Below are 17,801 nucleotides of genomic sequence, written 5' to 3' on the forward strand. Positions count from 1 at the left end.
AAGGTATTCACTTTTGTACTCTTACTAATAATCACCAATGATGCCAAAACAACTTCCAAACTACTTCAACCATTTACTGTATCTGTATGTCACTGGTTACATTAACGCAGGTCCGTATTTATATATTGTGCGCCCCTGGGCTCTAAATAATTTGCCGCCTCCCCGAAAACGACGACTGTTAGAGTTGAATTGATAGTTTTTGGGGTCGCTGAGGTGAATAGTGATAGTTTTAACCCAATTCAACTTCAAGGCCACACTTCACACTCCAGGGAGGGGGCGAGACTTTAAAAGTAATCGAAGACAACATATATTCATGTTGAATTCATAGTTTTCGAGGTCGCTGAGTTTTACTATATAAGTTTTCATGATGCTAAAGTTCATCCTCACCCTTGAGGTGGGGGTGGAAGAGGATGCCTTTTTTAAAAATAATCAGATAAGCTAGCTAATTAGCAACTATTGTAATTAGAGCTAATTAAACACATGAGCATATTTTCTCTCACTTGCGCGGAACTCTGCAGGTTGCTACTTTTAAATATTACTTTATTGTGAACCTTGACATCACACATGACATCACACAGCTTTCACAGCCATCCTACAGAACAGATGTCGCTCCTGCAGACTTCTTCCTCTTCCCCGACTGAAAAAGGTCATAAAAGGACGGCACCACGGCCCGTCCAGACCATTCAAGAGGCCGTAACAAGGGAGCTAAATAATATTCTAGTCTTTTTGTTCCAGGGAGCCTTCAGTGATTGGTAGAGTCGCTGGAAACGCTGTGTTGATGCACAAGGGGCATATTTTGAAAATCATTAAGTCGATGTATCAAAATTGCGATTTTTAAAAATCAGTCCTACCCCTTTCTCGACAAACCCTATATATCTTCACCAACAAGTTTAAAACAACAGAATGAAACAATCATAAAAATAATTAGATCTATTATTTATGTTAACTCCTTTTAACATCAATGTATCACCATATGATCAGAGAAAGTTGTTGCTATTTGTTTGGTACTCTATATGAAATTAAGTACATTATAAGTAACCATTCTTAAACACAAGATCACTAGGTAACATGTACTGTACAGTATTGTTCAAAAAAAATCAGCCATTTATCTTGCTTTAGAGGGCGATATTCTGGCAACCTTTCATGCGAAATAGTTAAACGTTGGTTCTAAATATAGATCTCAATTGACGAAAATATATCAATAATAGTTTAATTTAATTATAACTATGGGTTAGGGTATAGAAGTTTTCAAAGAGAGCCAGGTGACCAGGTTTTTTGAACGAGACTGTACATAAAAAATGTATACATCCATCACTCTCTCTGAAAAACCATACTTGTTGTAAAAAAAATGAAATGAAATATTTCAGTTTTACATCCCACGATTATGCCTGTTCATCTAAGGGAGACGATGATTAAGGCAACTGAATGATTATGGAAGAATTGGTGGAATGAGAAAGTGAGAGGAAACGGAAGTACCCCGAAAAATCCCACGAACACGATGTTGTTCACCACAAACTTACTTGGCCGGGGGTCGAACCAAGGGCTCCACGCACCAGAGGTAAGCGCTCTACCATTAAAGCACCGTGCCCCCATATTTGCTGTAAAGAGTGCTATCCTTAATGTCAAATGCTTGTATACGCGTATACCCATGCTTACTAACCGTACGACAATAATGCTTCGCAAATGTATAACCTTGATTACTTAGAATTTTTGTGGTAGTTTGTGCAGATGCTTCATCCTGTGGGCCTGATAGAGATATCCATTTTTTTTTTTTAATATTTTGGCAAAAAGTTACAAATTTATGGGTCGTGACAGATGTATATGGTAAAAGCATGCTTTATTCTGAAGACAATAGTGTACGAGGTAATTTAATTACGGTATAAACAAAATCTTCCAAAAGTGATCTCTCATTTACCATCAATTTTGCAGTACTTACTAATGTATAGTTCGAAAATATTTTTTTTTTTCACGAAAATATTTTTTTTTCAATATCCATACATATTATCCGTATTTTACTGATTCCAAACCATTCTTGAGGAAAAGGTATGCATTTGAGGTACCCACAACTTGTGTCGCCCATATTTAAGAGAAAAGCCCTTTTCCACGAAAATTTCGGATAAATATACATTTCTCCGGAATTTAGGCCCCGTTACACACGTATATGATATCATTCAAAAAGTCTGCTTTACTGTGAAGAGAATGCATGAGTCATAAATCTAGGGTAGCTATGGTACGAACAGCAGTTTCTTAAGGGGGCAGACTACTAAATATTTTCAAAAGACTAATAATTTTTCTTTTGCCCATTTTTCGTAAGTGGAAAGAGGTAATAAAATGTAACTTACCACAATAATAGATAATGCTATTCTACACCCGAAAATACGGATCGAAAGAATTTTCAGTGTTGCCATCCATAGAAATAACAGTGTGACCAGAATTTGAATTACTCAAAAATCTAGGTAAAGGCAGCGACTAGAAAAATAAACTCAACGGTAATTGATGACTTATCATGCTGCCTATCCTTCTTGTTTACTACTTTTTAAATAATATTTCTATTTATTTTATAAACCTTACATAAATTCTTACAAAATAAATAAGTCATTACAAAATAAATAGAAACATTATTTAAAAAGTAGTAAACAAGAAGGATAGACAGCATGATAAGTCATCAATTACCGTTGAATTCATTTTTCTAGTCGCTGCCTTTACCTAGATTTTTGAGTAATTCAAATTCTGGTCACACTGTAATTTCTATGGATGGCAACACTGAAAATTCTTCCGATTTGTATTTTCAGGTGTAGAATAACATTATCTATTATTGTGGTAAGTTACATTTTATTACCTCTTTCCACTTACGAGAAACGGGCAAAAGAAAAATTATTAGGTTTTCAAAAATATTTAGTAGTCTGCAGCCTTAAGTGAAAGTATAAAATTTCTTTATGAACTCATGACTGTGAAACTTTATTAGTCATGATTTTAAAATGAGTAATTATTACGAAACAATTCTGAGTGATGGAAAGTTCTGACTTCATTTTTGGAACCGATAGTATACCCTTGAATAAACAGTTAAGAAAAAGATCCATAAAATGTTTTTTGTGGAGTAATGTACTTTGTGGCGCAGAAACATAAACGTTACGAAAAAAGTGATGAAAAAAAGACTGAACGCTTTTGAAATGTGAGTATAAAGAAGAACGGAAATAATTAGTTTTATTGTACGGAAAACGAATGAGATGCTACGAGGGTGATTCGGAAAGTAATACCTCCGAGCCCATACTTGGCAAATAGCATTGCAAACATTTTGAACTGTTTATAATTAATGCACTGATGCTTAAGCTTTAAAGTGTCACTTGTTTTACCTTCCTATCTCTTCTCGTTTCAGAGTAATGGAGCAATCCATGGCATCTAGTGGTGATGTCTGGTTAAAACAGTGGGCTATCATTGAATTTCTGACTGCGGAAGATTGTGCTGCCAGGAATATTCATTGCCGACGACGAATCGTGGATACACCATTACGACCCAGAAACGAAGCGTCAGTCGATAGAGTATAGAAACACGTCCTTTCGTCCGCTAAAAATAATTCTAAGTTGTCCTATCTGCTGGCAAAGTGTTGTTGACATTCTGCCTCATCTTGCATATAGTCCGGATCTTGCGCCCTGTAAATTTTGGGTCTTCCTCAAACTTAAGGAACACCTTAAGAGTCTTCATCCCGGCGAAATTAAAATACCACTAATTTTACAGTAATTATCTGATATCTTCAAATAGATAAAAGATAATTGAAATGTGGAACAAGAGCGCCCTAGACAATATTATTTTGCGTGAGGTACCGTTATCACAAGTCACCTAGTGGCTTTCCGTTTCCAGCTGTTTAGAAACGCGAAAATAAATGCCGATTTTCAAAATGGCTCGAAATCGAAAGCAGATAAGTGAGTCGTGATAACGGTATCTCATGTAAAATAATATTGTCTAGGGCGCTCTTGTTCCACATTTCGATAATCTTTCATCTATTTGAAGATATCACATAATTACTGTAAAATTAGTGGTATTTTAATTTCGCCGGGATGAAGACTCTTAAGGGCCAACGCTAGAATTATGACGCAGAGGAGGAACCAGTAGTTCAACAATGGTGTCGCCAGCAGCCACCACAATTCTTCGCTGATGGCGCGAAAAACCCTTGTTTCGTGTTGGCGCAAGTATTTCCCGTAACGGGGACTATGTTGAAAAATGATGCCACCATTTGTGGGTGACACTGATACCAGTATCGGTGTTTTCTGTCAAACACAAATAAATATATGACGTTGGAGGCATTACTTTTTGAATCACCCTCGTAGAAAAAATTGGGAAAAATAGAAAAAAAATTAGATGTAATTGAAAAAAAAAAAGAGAAATTTGAAAGTAAACTTGAAAGTAAAAGACAAAAGGTATCATTCTTCAGTCGCAAGTTAATGTTTATATTACGAATTAGCCAATTAGAGTTATATTAGCATTTTGGCATTCGAGAATATGATAATGGTAGATTTATAAAACAATTCATCTTTCTGCACTTTCTTCAAACTATGCATAATCTTTTACACTCACACACACAATTTTGTTCAGCTATGTATCTCATCTATTCTTAATTTGCGTTATTATTTCAATTACTTCTAGTATTGAAATATATATATTCTTGTTTCTTCGTAGGCGTTCCTACACAACGCTTGCACTGTACTGGAGCGGTGGGATATTACAAAATATGGTCGTCCTACTTGTTGGAATAAGCCTAACGAAGGACAGTTTAGAGTGGAGTACACTGCTAAATACACCTTACGTTTTCTTCCCTGTAATAGTCGTTCTCAAATGCCTTAATGAAGATGAAGGTTCAGCATCTTTTCATGATCGACAACAAAGAAGCATCGCCATGATTATTGTTGATTCTATTCTTTTCATTTTGTTATTCTTCACAACTATGGTAATGGTAATTCGTGGATTGGTAAGTAAAATCTAAGGGCCAGACTATACGGACGCTGTAAACGCGGGAAAGAGCGCGTTATTTTGTCCGACTACACGGACACTAAATACGCACCATTAGTAACGCGACGCTAGAGCCGTAATCAGACTATACGGCACGATTTAGAGCGTAGACGTTAAATTTTCGCTGCGAAATTAATTTTCCTTTCTCAGTTATGGATATGGACACGGAGAAAATGGGATGCATGGGTTCTCTTGTCCTAGTGACCATGTAATTGGAAGTGAAAGTGACCGGGACATTAGAAAATGGGGAATTCATCCTTTGTTAGTAAATCAGCCGTCAACTAACCAGTTTCATTTAATATTCGCAGACAACCGGAAATACGAAGATAAATTATTACACTACCGGATGTCAGTGAAATCCTTTTATAAATTATTGGGGTTGGTTCGCGAAAGGATCGTTAAGAAGGATCTCATGACAGTGCTCCTATGGTCCAGCTCCTCCCCAATAACACCGCGTTGTTAGCGCTCCGAGATACATTGGGTACGCTCAACATTCTGTTAGTGCGTTTTCGCATCGTTCTGAAAGTGTTCACATTATCGATCCATTGGTATAACCATTGTCCCAATCAGCCGTCGTTACCGTTGTGTTTTATTAACGACGCATTTACAGCGCCAGTGTAGTTTACGCCAAAGAAATTATTTTTATGTTGTGTTTGTCGCTCTAGTGCCGTTGTACATAGGCGGCAATGGTGTTCATTTTCATTTGCGGTGCTGTCGTTGCGAGGTTGCCGTGGTATCGCAGCAACCATTAACGTAATTGGTAGCTGAAAGAAATCTAAAAATTTTATTTCAGAAGAAACAAGTTGCCTTCTGGTATTTAGTCTGTGTATAAAGAAGAAAAGGACAAGTTACTTTACTCGCCATATGTCCAGCTGCCATCACTACCGGGGCATTATGTGATGTGGTCCTACGTAGGATCCGAACTACATGAGCTCACAAAGGAAATCGACCGGTGCGTCTTGACGGCTAACCATTTAGCCGAAAAGATACCCAGAAGAAATAAAGTGTTCAACCATTTGGATTCATAATTGAGATACTTCATTTTGCTGTAACATCAACATATATAAGTCACTTGGTAAATCCTATTTCTTAAATGCCCGTGATCTATATTCTCGGAAGCATTCATACTTGAAATTCCGATAGATTGTTTCTCCGGGAGACTGTATTGTGTTGAGTTTCGATTCCATTTTCTTTATACTACGAGATACCTTTTTAGTACATAATACATGCAGTGCTTTACGTTAGACCGGACGCATGCTATTCTGGAATACATTTGCTTTAGATTTTGTGAGTCGTAATCTAATTTGAATCAATAAAATTAAAATAGACAAGCGTGAACTTGGAAATATCATAATAAAATAATACGGAAGACGTCAAAGGAAAAAAGAACCTAAGTGCCATTTCTTTACTACAAAAAAAAAATATATTGTACTTCCACTCTTTATGAACTGCACTCTCTATGCAAAACAATAATAGAATGCAATATGAAAAGTAAATTTAAAAAAAAAAATGTTAGGAAAAGCACCTGATGAGAAAAATTGCATAGTTTACAGTTTGCATTATATTATTTATAGCATTGTACATAGTTATTTTATCTTAAACTCGTTGAAATCCTCGATTTTCGCACAATGTTCTTCTAAAATAGGCTTATGAAGAATATTTGAACTCCTTTCCCACTTTGAATACTCATTTTCATCAAAGTAACGTGATGAAAACCCAAGTCGAGATTGTCGATAACTATATTCGAAGATTAATTTCAAACGGTTCAGTCATGTTTTCGTAATTTGATGACCCAGAAGATAATTTATTTTCATTTTGTTATACAGTAACACGTAAAGGAAAAGCGGGAGCATCAATTTTGATATTACACTCTACATTTTAAAAAATGTACGTTTTATTATTTTATTTATTCTTGTTTTTTTTTTTCTTTTTTTTTTTAATTTTCACTAAAATGTTTACAAATTTTGATGCATGATTCTCTTATTATTTTCCTTTCGTATTATCCTGTAGCTGTATTTACAAATTGCCTGAAATTGTCTTATCTCGTCGACAAATAATTTCATATCACATTCTTCAGCCATGGACATGAGCTTAAAATGTGGTTGATATGCATTCAACAATGTTTTACTGGTCAACCGTAAAAGAAACTTGTCACACTGATTAGACAGCTCTGGCAATCAGCTACCTGCATAGTGTCCCCACTCACGCTATACTTAAAATTATTATAATATGAATTGTTTGATCATCGTTTGATCAGGTATGATCAACAATTTCTAACGTTTGATCAGCTTTATTACATAAACACAACATAAATACAAGTTATTAGGAGGGGTAACTACACGGTAGCTCCCTTTAGAGGAGATTCGAAATTTTTCGATGCTAATCGTTAAATCTTCTTTTGATCAAGTTTGATAACAGTTTCCAACGTTGATCAACTTTATTAACAGAACTATAAATGTTAGAAAAGGAGGATTTGACTCCTCTTTATGTCAATTGTTTGATCAAGGTATATTTAGCAAAGAGGCTATATACGCTAGCCCTCCCCCCTTTAAACCAAATTTGAAATTTTTCGATGGTAATCATTTGGTCAGGTTTGGTCAAAATTTCCAAAGTTTGGTCAACTTTATAACAAAGTTATAGACATTAGAAAAGGGGGGTTAGACCTCATATTCACCGATTCGACCCTTTATTATGTCAATCGTTTGATCTTTGTTCAGGTTTGGTCAAAATTTCCAACGTTTAATCAACTTTACTAACAGATCTATAAAAGTTAGACAAGGGAAGGATCTAGCCCCCTACTCCTCCGATTCGACTCTAGTATGTCAATCGTTTGGTCAGATGTGGTGAACAATTTTTAACGTTTGATCAGCATTACTAACATAAATAGGCCCCTATAAGCTATATTTATTAGGGGGCTAACTACACGCTATACCCTCCTCTTTAAGCCAACTTCGAAATTTTTCTATGCTATTCGTTTGATTTTCTTTTGATCAGGTTTAATCAACAATTTTGAACGTTTGCGGTTTCTTGCAATCGATTTATTGTCCCAAGAATAGATTATGTCTTCAACGTTAACTATCTATTAAAACCGGAAGTGGTTCAAATGAATCATTTCCAGTTTCGTCACATATCACCATAAAACAAAAATGATACTAGTAGGCATAAAAACTTTTCTGCAATCGATTAAGAGTCTCAAGAGAAACATATAATCACAACCCTCAATCAGACCGAAACCGGAAGTTGTTGAAATATATTACTATTCAGACTTCAATACGATTTCCGTAGACCAAAATCTGTAAGAGATATCGCGAAGCGGGTTTTTGCAATCGATTCAGTTTCTCAAGAATATGTTCTCCTTTCTTAATCCTTTATTCAAACCGGAAGTGGATCAAATTAACGATTTTCCCTCGCAGTTAAACCTGAAATCTACTTTCTTTGTCGCATATTGGTGGGAAATTTTTCTATTTACATTAGGGAGAGACTTTCGCTACGGAGAATGAAAGTAGTACCACAGAAAAAAGTATTCATCTATGTAGTGCTGTGAAAATGTTGGTAAATCCACATTAAGTACGATTGGAGATTAACACCTAGAGAATTTCCCCTCGGGCCAATCCAGGAAATCTTATGGTTACCCTTTTTTCTTTTTTTATGCTTACATCTTTTGAATCAGAGGGATATTTGAATTCTTTGATTTTTCTCAAAAAAACTTAGCGTTACTGATATAGTCAATAGTTCTAGTAGTGTGAAAATTGCGTTTTTTAGAAGTTTTTAGGTCATATTTCGACATTTTAGGGCATATGTAGTATGTATATTTCCGAATTTTTAGTATGTATATTTCCGAAGGTTTAGAACATAGAAGCCCGAGTTCTATTTATTTTACTACAAGAGCGCTTCAGCCTATGTGTAATGTAAATTCCTAAGACTTTACAGTGACCATAATAATAGTACTGAGCTGCCTATTTGTCAGACACCAATAAATGGCGTACAGGTAGGCTAATTTTGTAGATTGAATTGCCACTTTAAAATTACATTGTGTCAATTTAATTATTTCAAAATGGAATAAAGCAGTGATCGCCAAACCGTCGATCGTTAGCTCCTAGTAGCTCGCGGGGATATTTTCGGTAGATCGCGTTAACGCTCGGGTTGGCTAACCTTGATTTCTCCACTTGATAGGCAATAAACAAATGTGAGATTAAAAAAAAAATGTTTGTAGTTCTTTTGATTGGTAGCTCACTGAAGTTTGTTAATCACTGAAATAAAGCCTGATTTTAACATATAGTATTCAGCAAGAAGAAGGCTTGCATGGAACACATTGACTGCCATGTGTATGGAATTTCATACATACGTCTCTCTCTACCAATGTGACATATATGGAACGTATATTTCATTTCTATCGCGTTTGTTTTACAGGTATGTACGCAATTACATATGCATGCCTTAAAAATCAAAATTTAATGTCCACGCCGCATATATGCAAAACCATACACAGAGTGAAGCGCTCACCCGTATGCCTAAAATAAAGGTGAAAACAATCTACTATTGGTGAACTGTTGCTGGTGCCGCACAGGTGATAAAGGTTAATATATACATGATGGTAATCAACGTTTTAATATTAAGGCTGAAGATTATGCATTTTTTTTTCTTCAACGACACCTTCAGGTTCTTCTAAAACCTTCCGTGATTCAAATTGTATGAGTGTATTTTAATTTTTTTTAGGTATGTATGGGCAGCGGGCAGCCAATGGTACAGTGGTATGGTACTACAGTAGAGCGAATTCTTGTACTAAAGGAACCAGCACCATTCTATAAAGCACAAGGGCATTTTGGATTATATTATATAGTTCCTGCCTATCTTGCTGTAATGTTTGGCCTTATAACACCTAAGTCAAGATGGTTTCAAAACGTAGCAGCTTTCGGAGCAGGAGCATCTAGTCTCGTAAGTATTGTTATGAGAGGCGCACCCACACGGGAGATCCACCGAGTCGAATCTTCCTCCTTCCCCTAATTTCGTAACTCTACATACATTTGTACACTTTCTTAATAAAACTATAATTACTTATTCATGTAGTCTAAAGATCTGATCTTACGTTTCATCTGTAATATTTCTCTTCTTATAAAATTCTATCGTATTTGTGAAAATATAAGGCGCACAATATATAATAGTTACTTATCGTTTTTTCGGGTGCTGAATAACACCGGTTCAATACTACATCAACATAGTGTTTTGTAGCGTTGCCCCGTCCAACTTTAGACCTCTTCTAACAAACAATTCTGGGTGCATGCCTGATTGTTATTACATATTTATTGTTATTATTAAACAATATTCAATTTTATATCTTTTATAGCTACTATATACAAGTATGTATCGGTAAAATATTGCCATTACGAAGTACGTAATGGGGTACACGGTGGCTTAGTGGTAGGGTGCTCACCTGTGGTGGGGGAGATCCCGAGTTCGATTCGGAGCTCCCTCGTGGCTAAGTGGTTAGCGTACGCGCCTTTGGCGTGGGAGACCCGGGTTCGATTCTCGGCGGGAGCTCATGTGGTTAGGATTCCACGTTAATCACATTTAGCGAGGCTGGTACTAAAGGACGTTGCCTATAGGAAGTCTGGATAAAGAATATGAAAAAATTTAATTATAAATTCGTTAAAGGAATTTTTTTATCCGAAGGGTAGAACATTATGTACAGTATATTCAGTGGAGGCAGGCACGTAGCCAAGGGGGGGGGGGTTGTTCGGGGGTCCGGCCCCCCCTCTTCGAGACCAGAAATAAAAAAATTAAGGAAGGATGAAACAAAGAGAAACGAGAAAAAGAAGAATCAGCGTTTAAAATAAGAAGGTAAATCAAGCTCTCTCTCTCTCTATGGTTACTCTTTCTTACGAGAAGATTTGTTTTACTTGCAATACAAGGTGGCGAATGAGCAGGATATCCTGGAAAAGTCAGGGAATTTGAAATTTCTAGAAAAGTTACGGAATTTTCAGAATTTCTGCTACTAGTAAGGGAAATTTCAAGCTTTCGAAAGCATAGTGCCATTCTGTAACAGCTTAGACATTTTTTAATCATAATTTTTCGTCATTGCTTCTCTGCAGCATCAAACATGTTGTTTCAGAAACAGTTTTCTAGTGCTCCCTTAACCTGTAATTTGGAGCAGACAGTAGTTCTCATTGACGGAATAATGAGAACAAAAAAGGTATGTGGAAAGAAAGTTCTGTTAACATTTGATTCAGCAAAGAAGGGAACGCAAATATTGTAAAATATTTTGCAAGACATTATTGAATATGTACTTTTTATAATGGTGAATATGTGCTTTTTATAATAGTTAAGGTTATAATGAAAGGAAAATTGTTATATTGGAATGAACGGAGAAAGGAACGTAAATATTGTAAAATCTTTTTCAATACTTTTTTTTATTCCTTTACTCGAGATTTCTTCATAGTTTGCTATTAAAATACTTACTAACATATTTTTATTGTCCTAACAAACCAATATACATTGCCAGTAAAGTAGTTTAGATTGATGGAGCTCCTGGGCCTTCAGTATTTCATATTACCCCTCCCCCCTCGCATTACGAAATCCTGACTAAACGAACTAATATACGTTCCAGTAAAATACTTTAGAATAATCGAGCCCCTGATGTGATGACTACAGTACTTCATGTCACGGACCCTTCCCCCCCTGGCTACGTGCCTGGTGAAGGTACAAAGAGAGATTAAAACTTATCATAGACAGCAATAGGAATGCATCAAGGGTGAATCCGTTAGAAATAATGTAGACTACGAAAGAGGTCAAAGCAGAAGACTAGGATTAGGGCATAACCAAGTTAACGAACACGTAGATAAGAGTCTTGATAGAAGAATAAAGGAATAGTCTACGTTATCAGGAATTGCTAGTAGTGAAATCAGAATACAAGTATCTAATTCGTGAATAATACGTCGGCCTCCAAAGCATTGGGGATATGTTGCTTGAAGTAGGTTTAATTCATTAAACAAGGGGAAGTTGTTGGATGGTATATCCTTTATATCATGATATAGGTTGTGGAAAACTGGACGGAAGGAGAAGTTTAAAATATACAGAAAAATAATTACTTATTTTGTTTTAAAGTTTGTTTAAATGGTGTAATTCTACTCGGTAATTATTGCGTTTAAATTTATATTGTTTGTGGTTAAATTTATATAGTAAAATGTGTTTAGATAGTAAATTTTCTTTAACTAATTGAAACGATCCACAGTGCTCTCGCTTAAAACTGATCTCTTGCCAATTCTACAGTATAAAAGGAACCAAGGAAATTCTTCTAATTCTTGTTACTATAACGTTTCATTCTTTCTGAATTTGGTTGCATGAGTTTTGTTTGTTTGTTTGTTTGTTGACGTTTAGCATCCCTTTTTAACACTGAGCCTATATGAGATGCGGATATACAGTTTAAGATGGAATTCGAACCACCGCAGTGCGTTCAATGCTCTTCCCTGGAAATCGAACGCAGGTAAACGTGCACCAAAGGCACGCGCGCTAACCACTAGACTAGCATGTTTGTAGAATTAATTATGTCCAATTTGAGCAGTCTCTTCACTATAAACACTTATTGTATTGACTAACGCGAAAATTACAGCATTTACTGTAGGAGCACACATGGTAGCCCTCACGTAGATTAAGGGTCAAAAGGACTGAAAAAATAAATTGCAAAAATGGTTGGGAATTGAAAGAATAAAGTGGAAAAATACGCTGATCTAATGTAATTTAAAGTGTACAAAGGTATTTCCAAAAGTTCTCAGCTTGAAAGTGAAATATCGCGCCACTGACAATTAATAAACCGTTCATGTTATATACTGCCATCTATGGAAGAAATAATGTATTACTTCCATCTGTCTACTTGAGCCAGTTTGTTGAAGGCAGTGTGAGTTGAACTCGCATGCGCTCAGGTCCACATGGCTGCTGTTACCAAGACTGCAGTGAAAGACTGTGGCTTCAAAAAGATTCAATACCCACCCTATAGCCCAGATTTAGTACTATATCCTTGGCAACAACAGTGGACTGGAGCAGTGTGCGAATTAGATAACCTATATTGGGGGGGATAAAATTAGGCCAAAGGACATAGTCTGAAGGTTCAAATTTCAAATTGCGACAATAAATGCCTTACCCCCCATCTATATATATATATATATATATATATATATATATATATATATATATATATATATATATATATATATATATATATGTGTGTGTGTGTGTGTGTGTGTGTGTGTGTGTGTGGCATGTGTAATAAATAAGAGATTTATTAATTTAATAAATCTACCGACAATAACTATGCACATATATATTGTGTGACATACACACACACCACTAAACCTTTCTGAACGTGTTTTAATGTTGTACTCACTCTTGTCCCCGTAGCTCTCTAAGGTTTATTTAGTTAATAATTCGGCTCGAGCGATAGCCATGATCACAAGCATATGTTAATTTTTCCACTCATATTGAAAGCTTCCACTTTGCATTAATACATACAGGTTGCGAAAAGAAACCTACTTCAGTCTTCCGGACATTTTCAGTTATCAGTTAAACCGGACCTTTTTTTTTAAAAAAAAAAGAAAATCTAGATATTAGCCTATCAAATAAGAAATGGATTGTTGCTGGTCCCGATTTCTCACATCAAGATCAAATCGAAGGCCAAATATTTAAAATCTCTCAATTCAAATTTCGAGCTTGTGCTTCTACTTCCCGCTGAAGCTGTGCTCATCACGACTTTTTTTTCTCCAAATATCGATTCCGTGATGGGCACGGAAAGTCAACACTTAAAAATTACTTTACTGTTAGGTTGAAGATGAGTTGATTCACTATGGGCTACGTTATTCAAATAAAGTAAAACATTACACTGAAGTTTTTCAGACAACATTAATTGCGTGGACAGCAAACTGTACAGCGAAAAGATGGAAAAATGAAGGGTTAACTTTATAAAAACCCGCTCCAGTTGAAATGCATATACAGACACGGACAATGACACGGAGAACCAGTCGTATTAACAAATGCTGAAACAAATCTTGAATTATTCGCTTATTCACCTAAAAATCACCTTCATTAACATGTCTGCTCACTAGGAGCGTATCCCCCAGCGTGTACGTTAACATATACTTATGAGAGAATACCTATATCTCAGATTTTGAGTTCAGTTTCAAAAGTTCATTTCCGTAAACTGTAAAAGCAGTGATTACTATGCTAATTATCACAAATTAAATGCAACTTTTGAGTTGCATACACACAACCTACTAGGGAATGAAGACCATGTGCTAACAAAGAGTACACTGGAAAATGAAATAACATGTTATAACAAAAATTAAAATAAGATGATAATTGATACAAATATAGAGGATGAATATGACATATCCGAACTTCGCCAAGTATGGTAGAAGAAGCTATTTGTTTACTTCTTCTTGGCCAACCGCTAAGAACATTTATAAATCTATATGTGGCTTTGTTATACGCAATTAGTACATTCAAATTCACAAACGATGACGAACTGAAGGGTACGAAGGTACAGTTGCAAGTAACAACCGTAGTCATAATAATATAGTTCTACTAAACAACGTTGAAAATAATGGGTAATTAGGTGGTAAGTAGAAATGACCAAAACTGAAGAGTTTACATCGATCATTTCGAAATACAGCTAGAAGATTAAATTTACAAGAAATAACAAAAATCAGTGAAATTTGGAGTTATACTAAGCATAGTTTGAGGGGGAAAGCGAGCATCCCCGGTGGGGATACTTCAGCTGACTTCTTTGGGGGGGAACAAAATGTGATTGAGGGGGAAAATCCCCCTCATCCCCCCGGTTATTCGCACCCTGGACTGGAGTATTGTCGTGCAGTATACGAGCTCAATCCGCAATGCGACTGATTCACATGCTGTCTTCAACGAATAGACATAGCTAGAAAATTGCAACTGATTCATTATTTCGTCCATAGATGACACTAATGTGCCATGGACGGCTTATTACCAGTAGCGGGATATTACAATCTCAGGCAAGAAACTTCTGAAAATACTCTCGTATGCTTCTTTCGTAGAGGCCACGTTGACAGTTGAGTTGGTTGCGAAATGCTCGGCACAGTGGTCAATCACAACGAGTTCGCTAATCTAACGTTTCCCACTTGTGGGGTCTACTGTATGTGCTGCCACGGTAAACTATTACTTAAAATTAGTATTTATCTTCATTTTTAGGCCATTTATACTTCAGAATAGGCGCTCTAGTAGTAATTTACCTAACTAAAGAATGTACGTTAAATTCCTTCTGTCCAATAACTGTAATAAAATCGAATATTTTTATTCTTTTCGCCCACAGATGACAGCGTACATCGTTGGAGGATGTCTATTGTGGATGACAGAACCAAAGTATGGAATACCAGGTGGTGAATCAAATGGGTGGTTCTGGATATGCAATAGTTTAGTACTTATAGTTCCAAATCTTATATTTGCCAGAAGTTTGAACACCACAGAAAGTTCTCATGATCGACACAAAAAGAGCAGATAAACCTTGTTAAATATCCCGAAAGGTGCTTTACTGTCTGTACTATGCAAATTGAGTAGTACTTTCAGATGGTTCCTTGATACAGTGATTTCTTGTTGTATTTTTTTTATTTTATTATATATTTTGAAATGAAATAAAAAATTAATCCATTATTAGGCTATATTTTATTACTAAGAGGAATACATGTTCTTTGCATAGGGAGAATACAGTTCAATGAATATAATACTGAAAATTTGAATATTGGTCTATAAAAATTACCCAATTTTCTCCTTTAGAAGCGGAATTTTCAAAAATCCTGAAACACGGGGTTTTATACATTGAATTTTTATATCTTCCAACTTAAGGGAATTCTATCATTTGACATTTGATGAATATAAAATCGGAAATTAGACAATTATTAAAAAATATATCTCTTTCCATCTTTAAGGGCCCAACTTTCGAAAACGCAGAAAGACGTATTCCCTTATTTTAACTATAGGTATAAAGACAACCAAGAAAGTTTTGTCGCTTTTTCACCCAACACTTTCGAACATCGATATGTCAACTAAGACGTATCTGGAAGATCAAAAATAGTCCCCATAAGCATCCGTGAAATCCCCACGGAAGGCCGTGAATTCCATCGCGGTAGAACTTGGTAGGCCGTGAAGTGAAAAAGGTATCAAGTACATTTTGCATCTCTACTAGGGATTTGAACTGGTCCTCTAAAGTGATTGTCCAAGGAATGGAACAGGTGACAATGTCCGGGAAGTATGGCGGATATAATAGCGTTTCCCATCCAATGAGTAGGCCCTACAATGGTATCCCGGGTCATCCTAGCCACATGGGGCATAGCGTTCCTGTAACAGGAGGACCACTTTGCGATTCAGAAGTGCTGCCTCCAGAGTTTTGAGTTTTTCTTGAACACGGTTCAACTGCTGACAGTACCACTGGCGGATAAAACGAAACGTCTTGGGGGGGGGCTCTTTGTTGTGGAGTGGAATATGTTCCCATAAATTACCCCCCAATAAAGGAAGGTAAAACGGATTCAGGAAAAGAGGGTAAAAGATATAATTACTACGGAATTTTCACCACAATGCCCCCTCCCCCAAAACGATATTCTGTTAACAGGCCTGGTCGTGGCAATGCTTTACTAAATATTTCGCTAGAAAAATATCAAATTGAACATTTCTTAGAAAGCTCATAATGTTTCTGTATTTTAGTAAAATTAATTAGACAAATGGACAAAAGAACTTACGACAAGTTACAACGCAAAACGCGCGTTTTGGTGAATACCACCCAATGCGTATCTGTCGATATAATATTGTCGCGATCTACGACAATGTTCCTGTGACATTCAAAAGTGCTAGTCCTCCTACTTTCTCCATTCCACCATTTCATTCATTGCTCATCAGCACCGTCTCCTTTAGCCTAGCGCGCATAACCATGGGACGTAAAACTCAAAAATTTCATTTTCATTTTTTCCATTCAGCCGCTTTTCACCAGAACGAGATCGCAACCACGTTTTCAGTCGGTGCAATGTGGATTAAGATCGTTCTGCACTGGCCACACTCGAATGCAGGGTTACAAGTAGACCCCTATGCACAGCAGTTTTCGAATAGTCACGCAAAGATCTTCACCTCTGGTGGCCAAGGCTTCCAACGCAGTCCGTGATAGAGTTTCACCTTCCTCTTTAATTCTCTTCCATTTAGAAGTACAGATTGCAAATTCAGAACTAAGGAGGGAAAACAGCATTTTTTCTTCAGTTCCGATAGTTTTGTAAAGTCCGATAGTTTTAGAACGCGGAGGTGTTGCTCAGAATTTTGTCAGTTGCAAGTGTTGGCAATAGAATGTTGAGTCCGTATACGTTTAAAACTTCCGGCGCAAGGCGCATTTTGAGGTCTTTTACGACCGACTCTATCAACGGAATGTAGACAGTTCTTCAGTAGTAAGATGTCGTGTCATCTGCCCTGAAGTGAGTACGATGTGTTTGTCTTTGGGTGAGATGAAAAGTTCGAATCTGCACGTCGACACTGGCAGCCATTCTGGATATTGCTTCGAAAATTGCCTTGAATTCTTCTTTGCTGTTTGAACGCTTCTTGTTTAATGCTGGGATAGTGTCCTGAATGACATCTGAAGCTGCGTTCATGTCTAAATCTGTCTTCTGCAAAAGTCGATGAAGGAGAGAGTGATCGTGAGAACATCCTGAAGGCAAGTAATAGTTACGATAAACTCGCTGTCGTGCATGGCAGAAGTAAGTGCCCGTGCTTTGTCTGTATCTAAATTGGATCACTTGAAACACACT

General features: G+C 36.5%; 1 protein-coding gene across 1 annotated transcript in view; it reads left to right on the plus strand.

Moving 5' to 3' along the window:
• Positions 1-15,672, plus strand: part of LOC145666805 (transmembrane 6 superfamily member 1-like) — a 132,846-nt gene extending 117,174 nt beyond the window's left edge. The window contains exons 4-6 of the mRNA XM_081734367.1: positions 4,675-4,963; positions 9,721-9,939; positions 15,335-15,672. Coding sequence (XP_081590493.1) covers positions 4,675-4,963; positions 9,721-9,939; positions 15,335-15,523 — 697 coding nt within the window. The 3' untranslated portion in view covers positions 15,524-15,672. The remainder of the gene's footprint in view (positions 1-4,674; positions 4,964-9,720; positions 9,940-15,334) is intronic.
• Positions 15,673-17,801: the final 2,129 nt, after the last annotated feature.

Source organism: Thermobia domestica, chromosome 12 (assembly GCF_964235325.1).
Source record: "Thermobia domestica chromosome 12, izTheDome1.hap1.1, whole genome shotgun sequence".
Classification (NCBI taxonomy): domain Eukaryota; kingdom Metazoa; phylum Arthropoda; class Insecta; order Zygentoma; family Lepismatidae; genus Thermobia; species Thermobia domestica.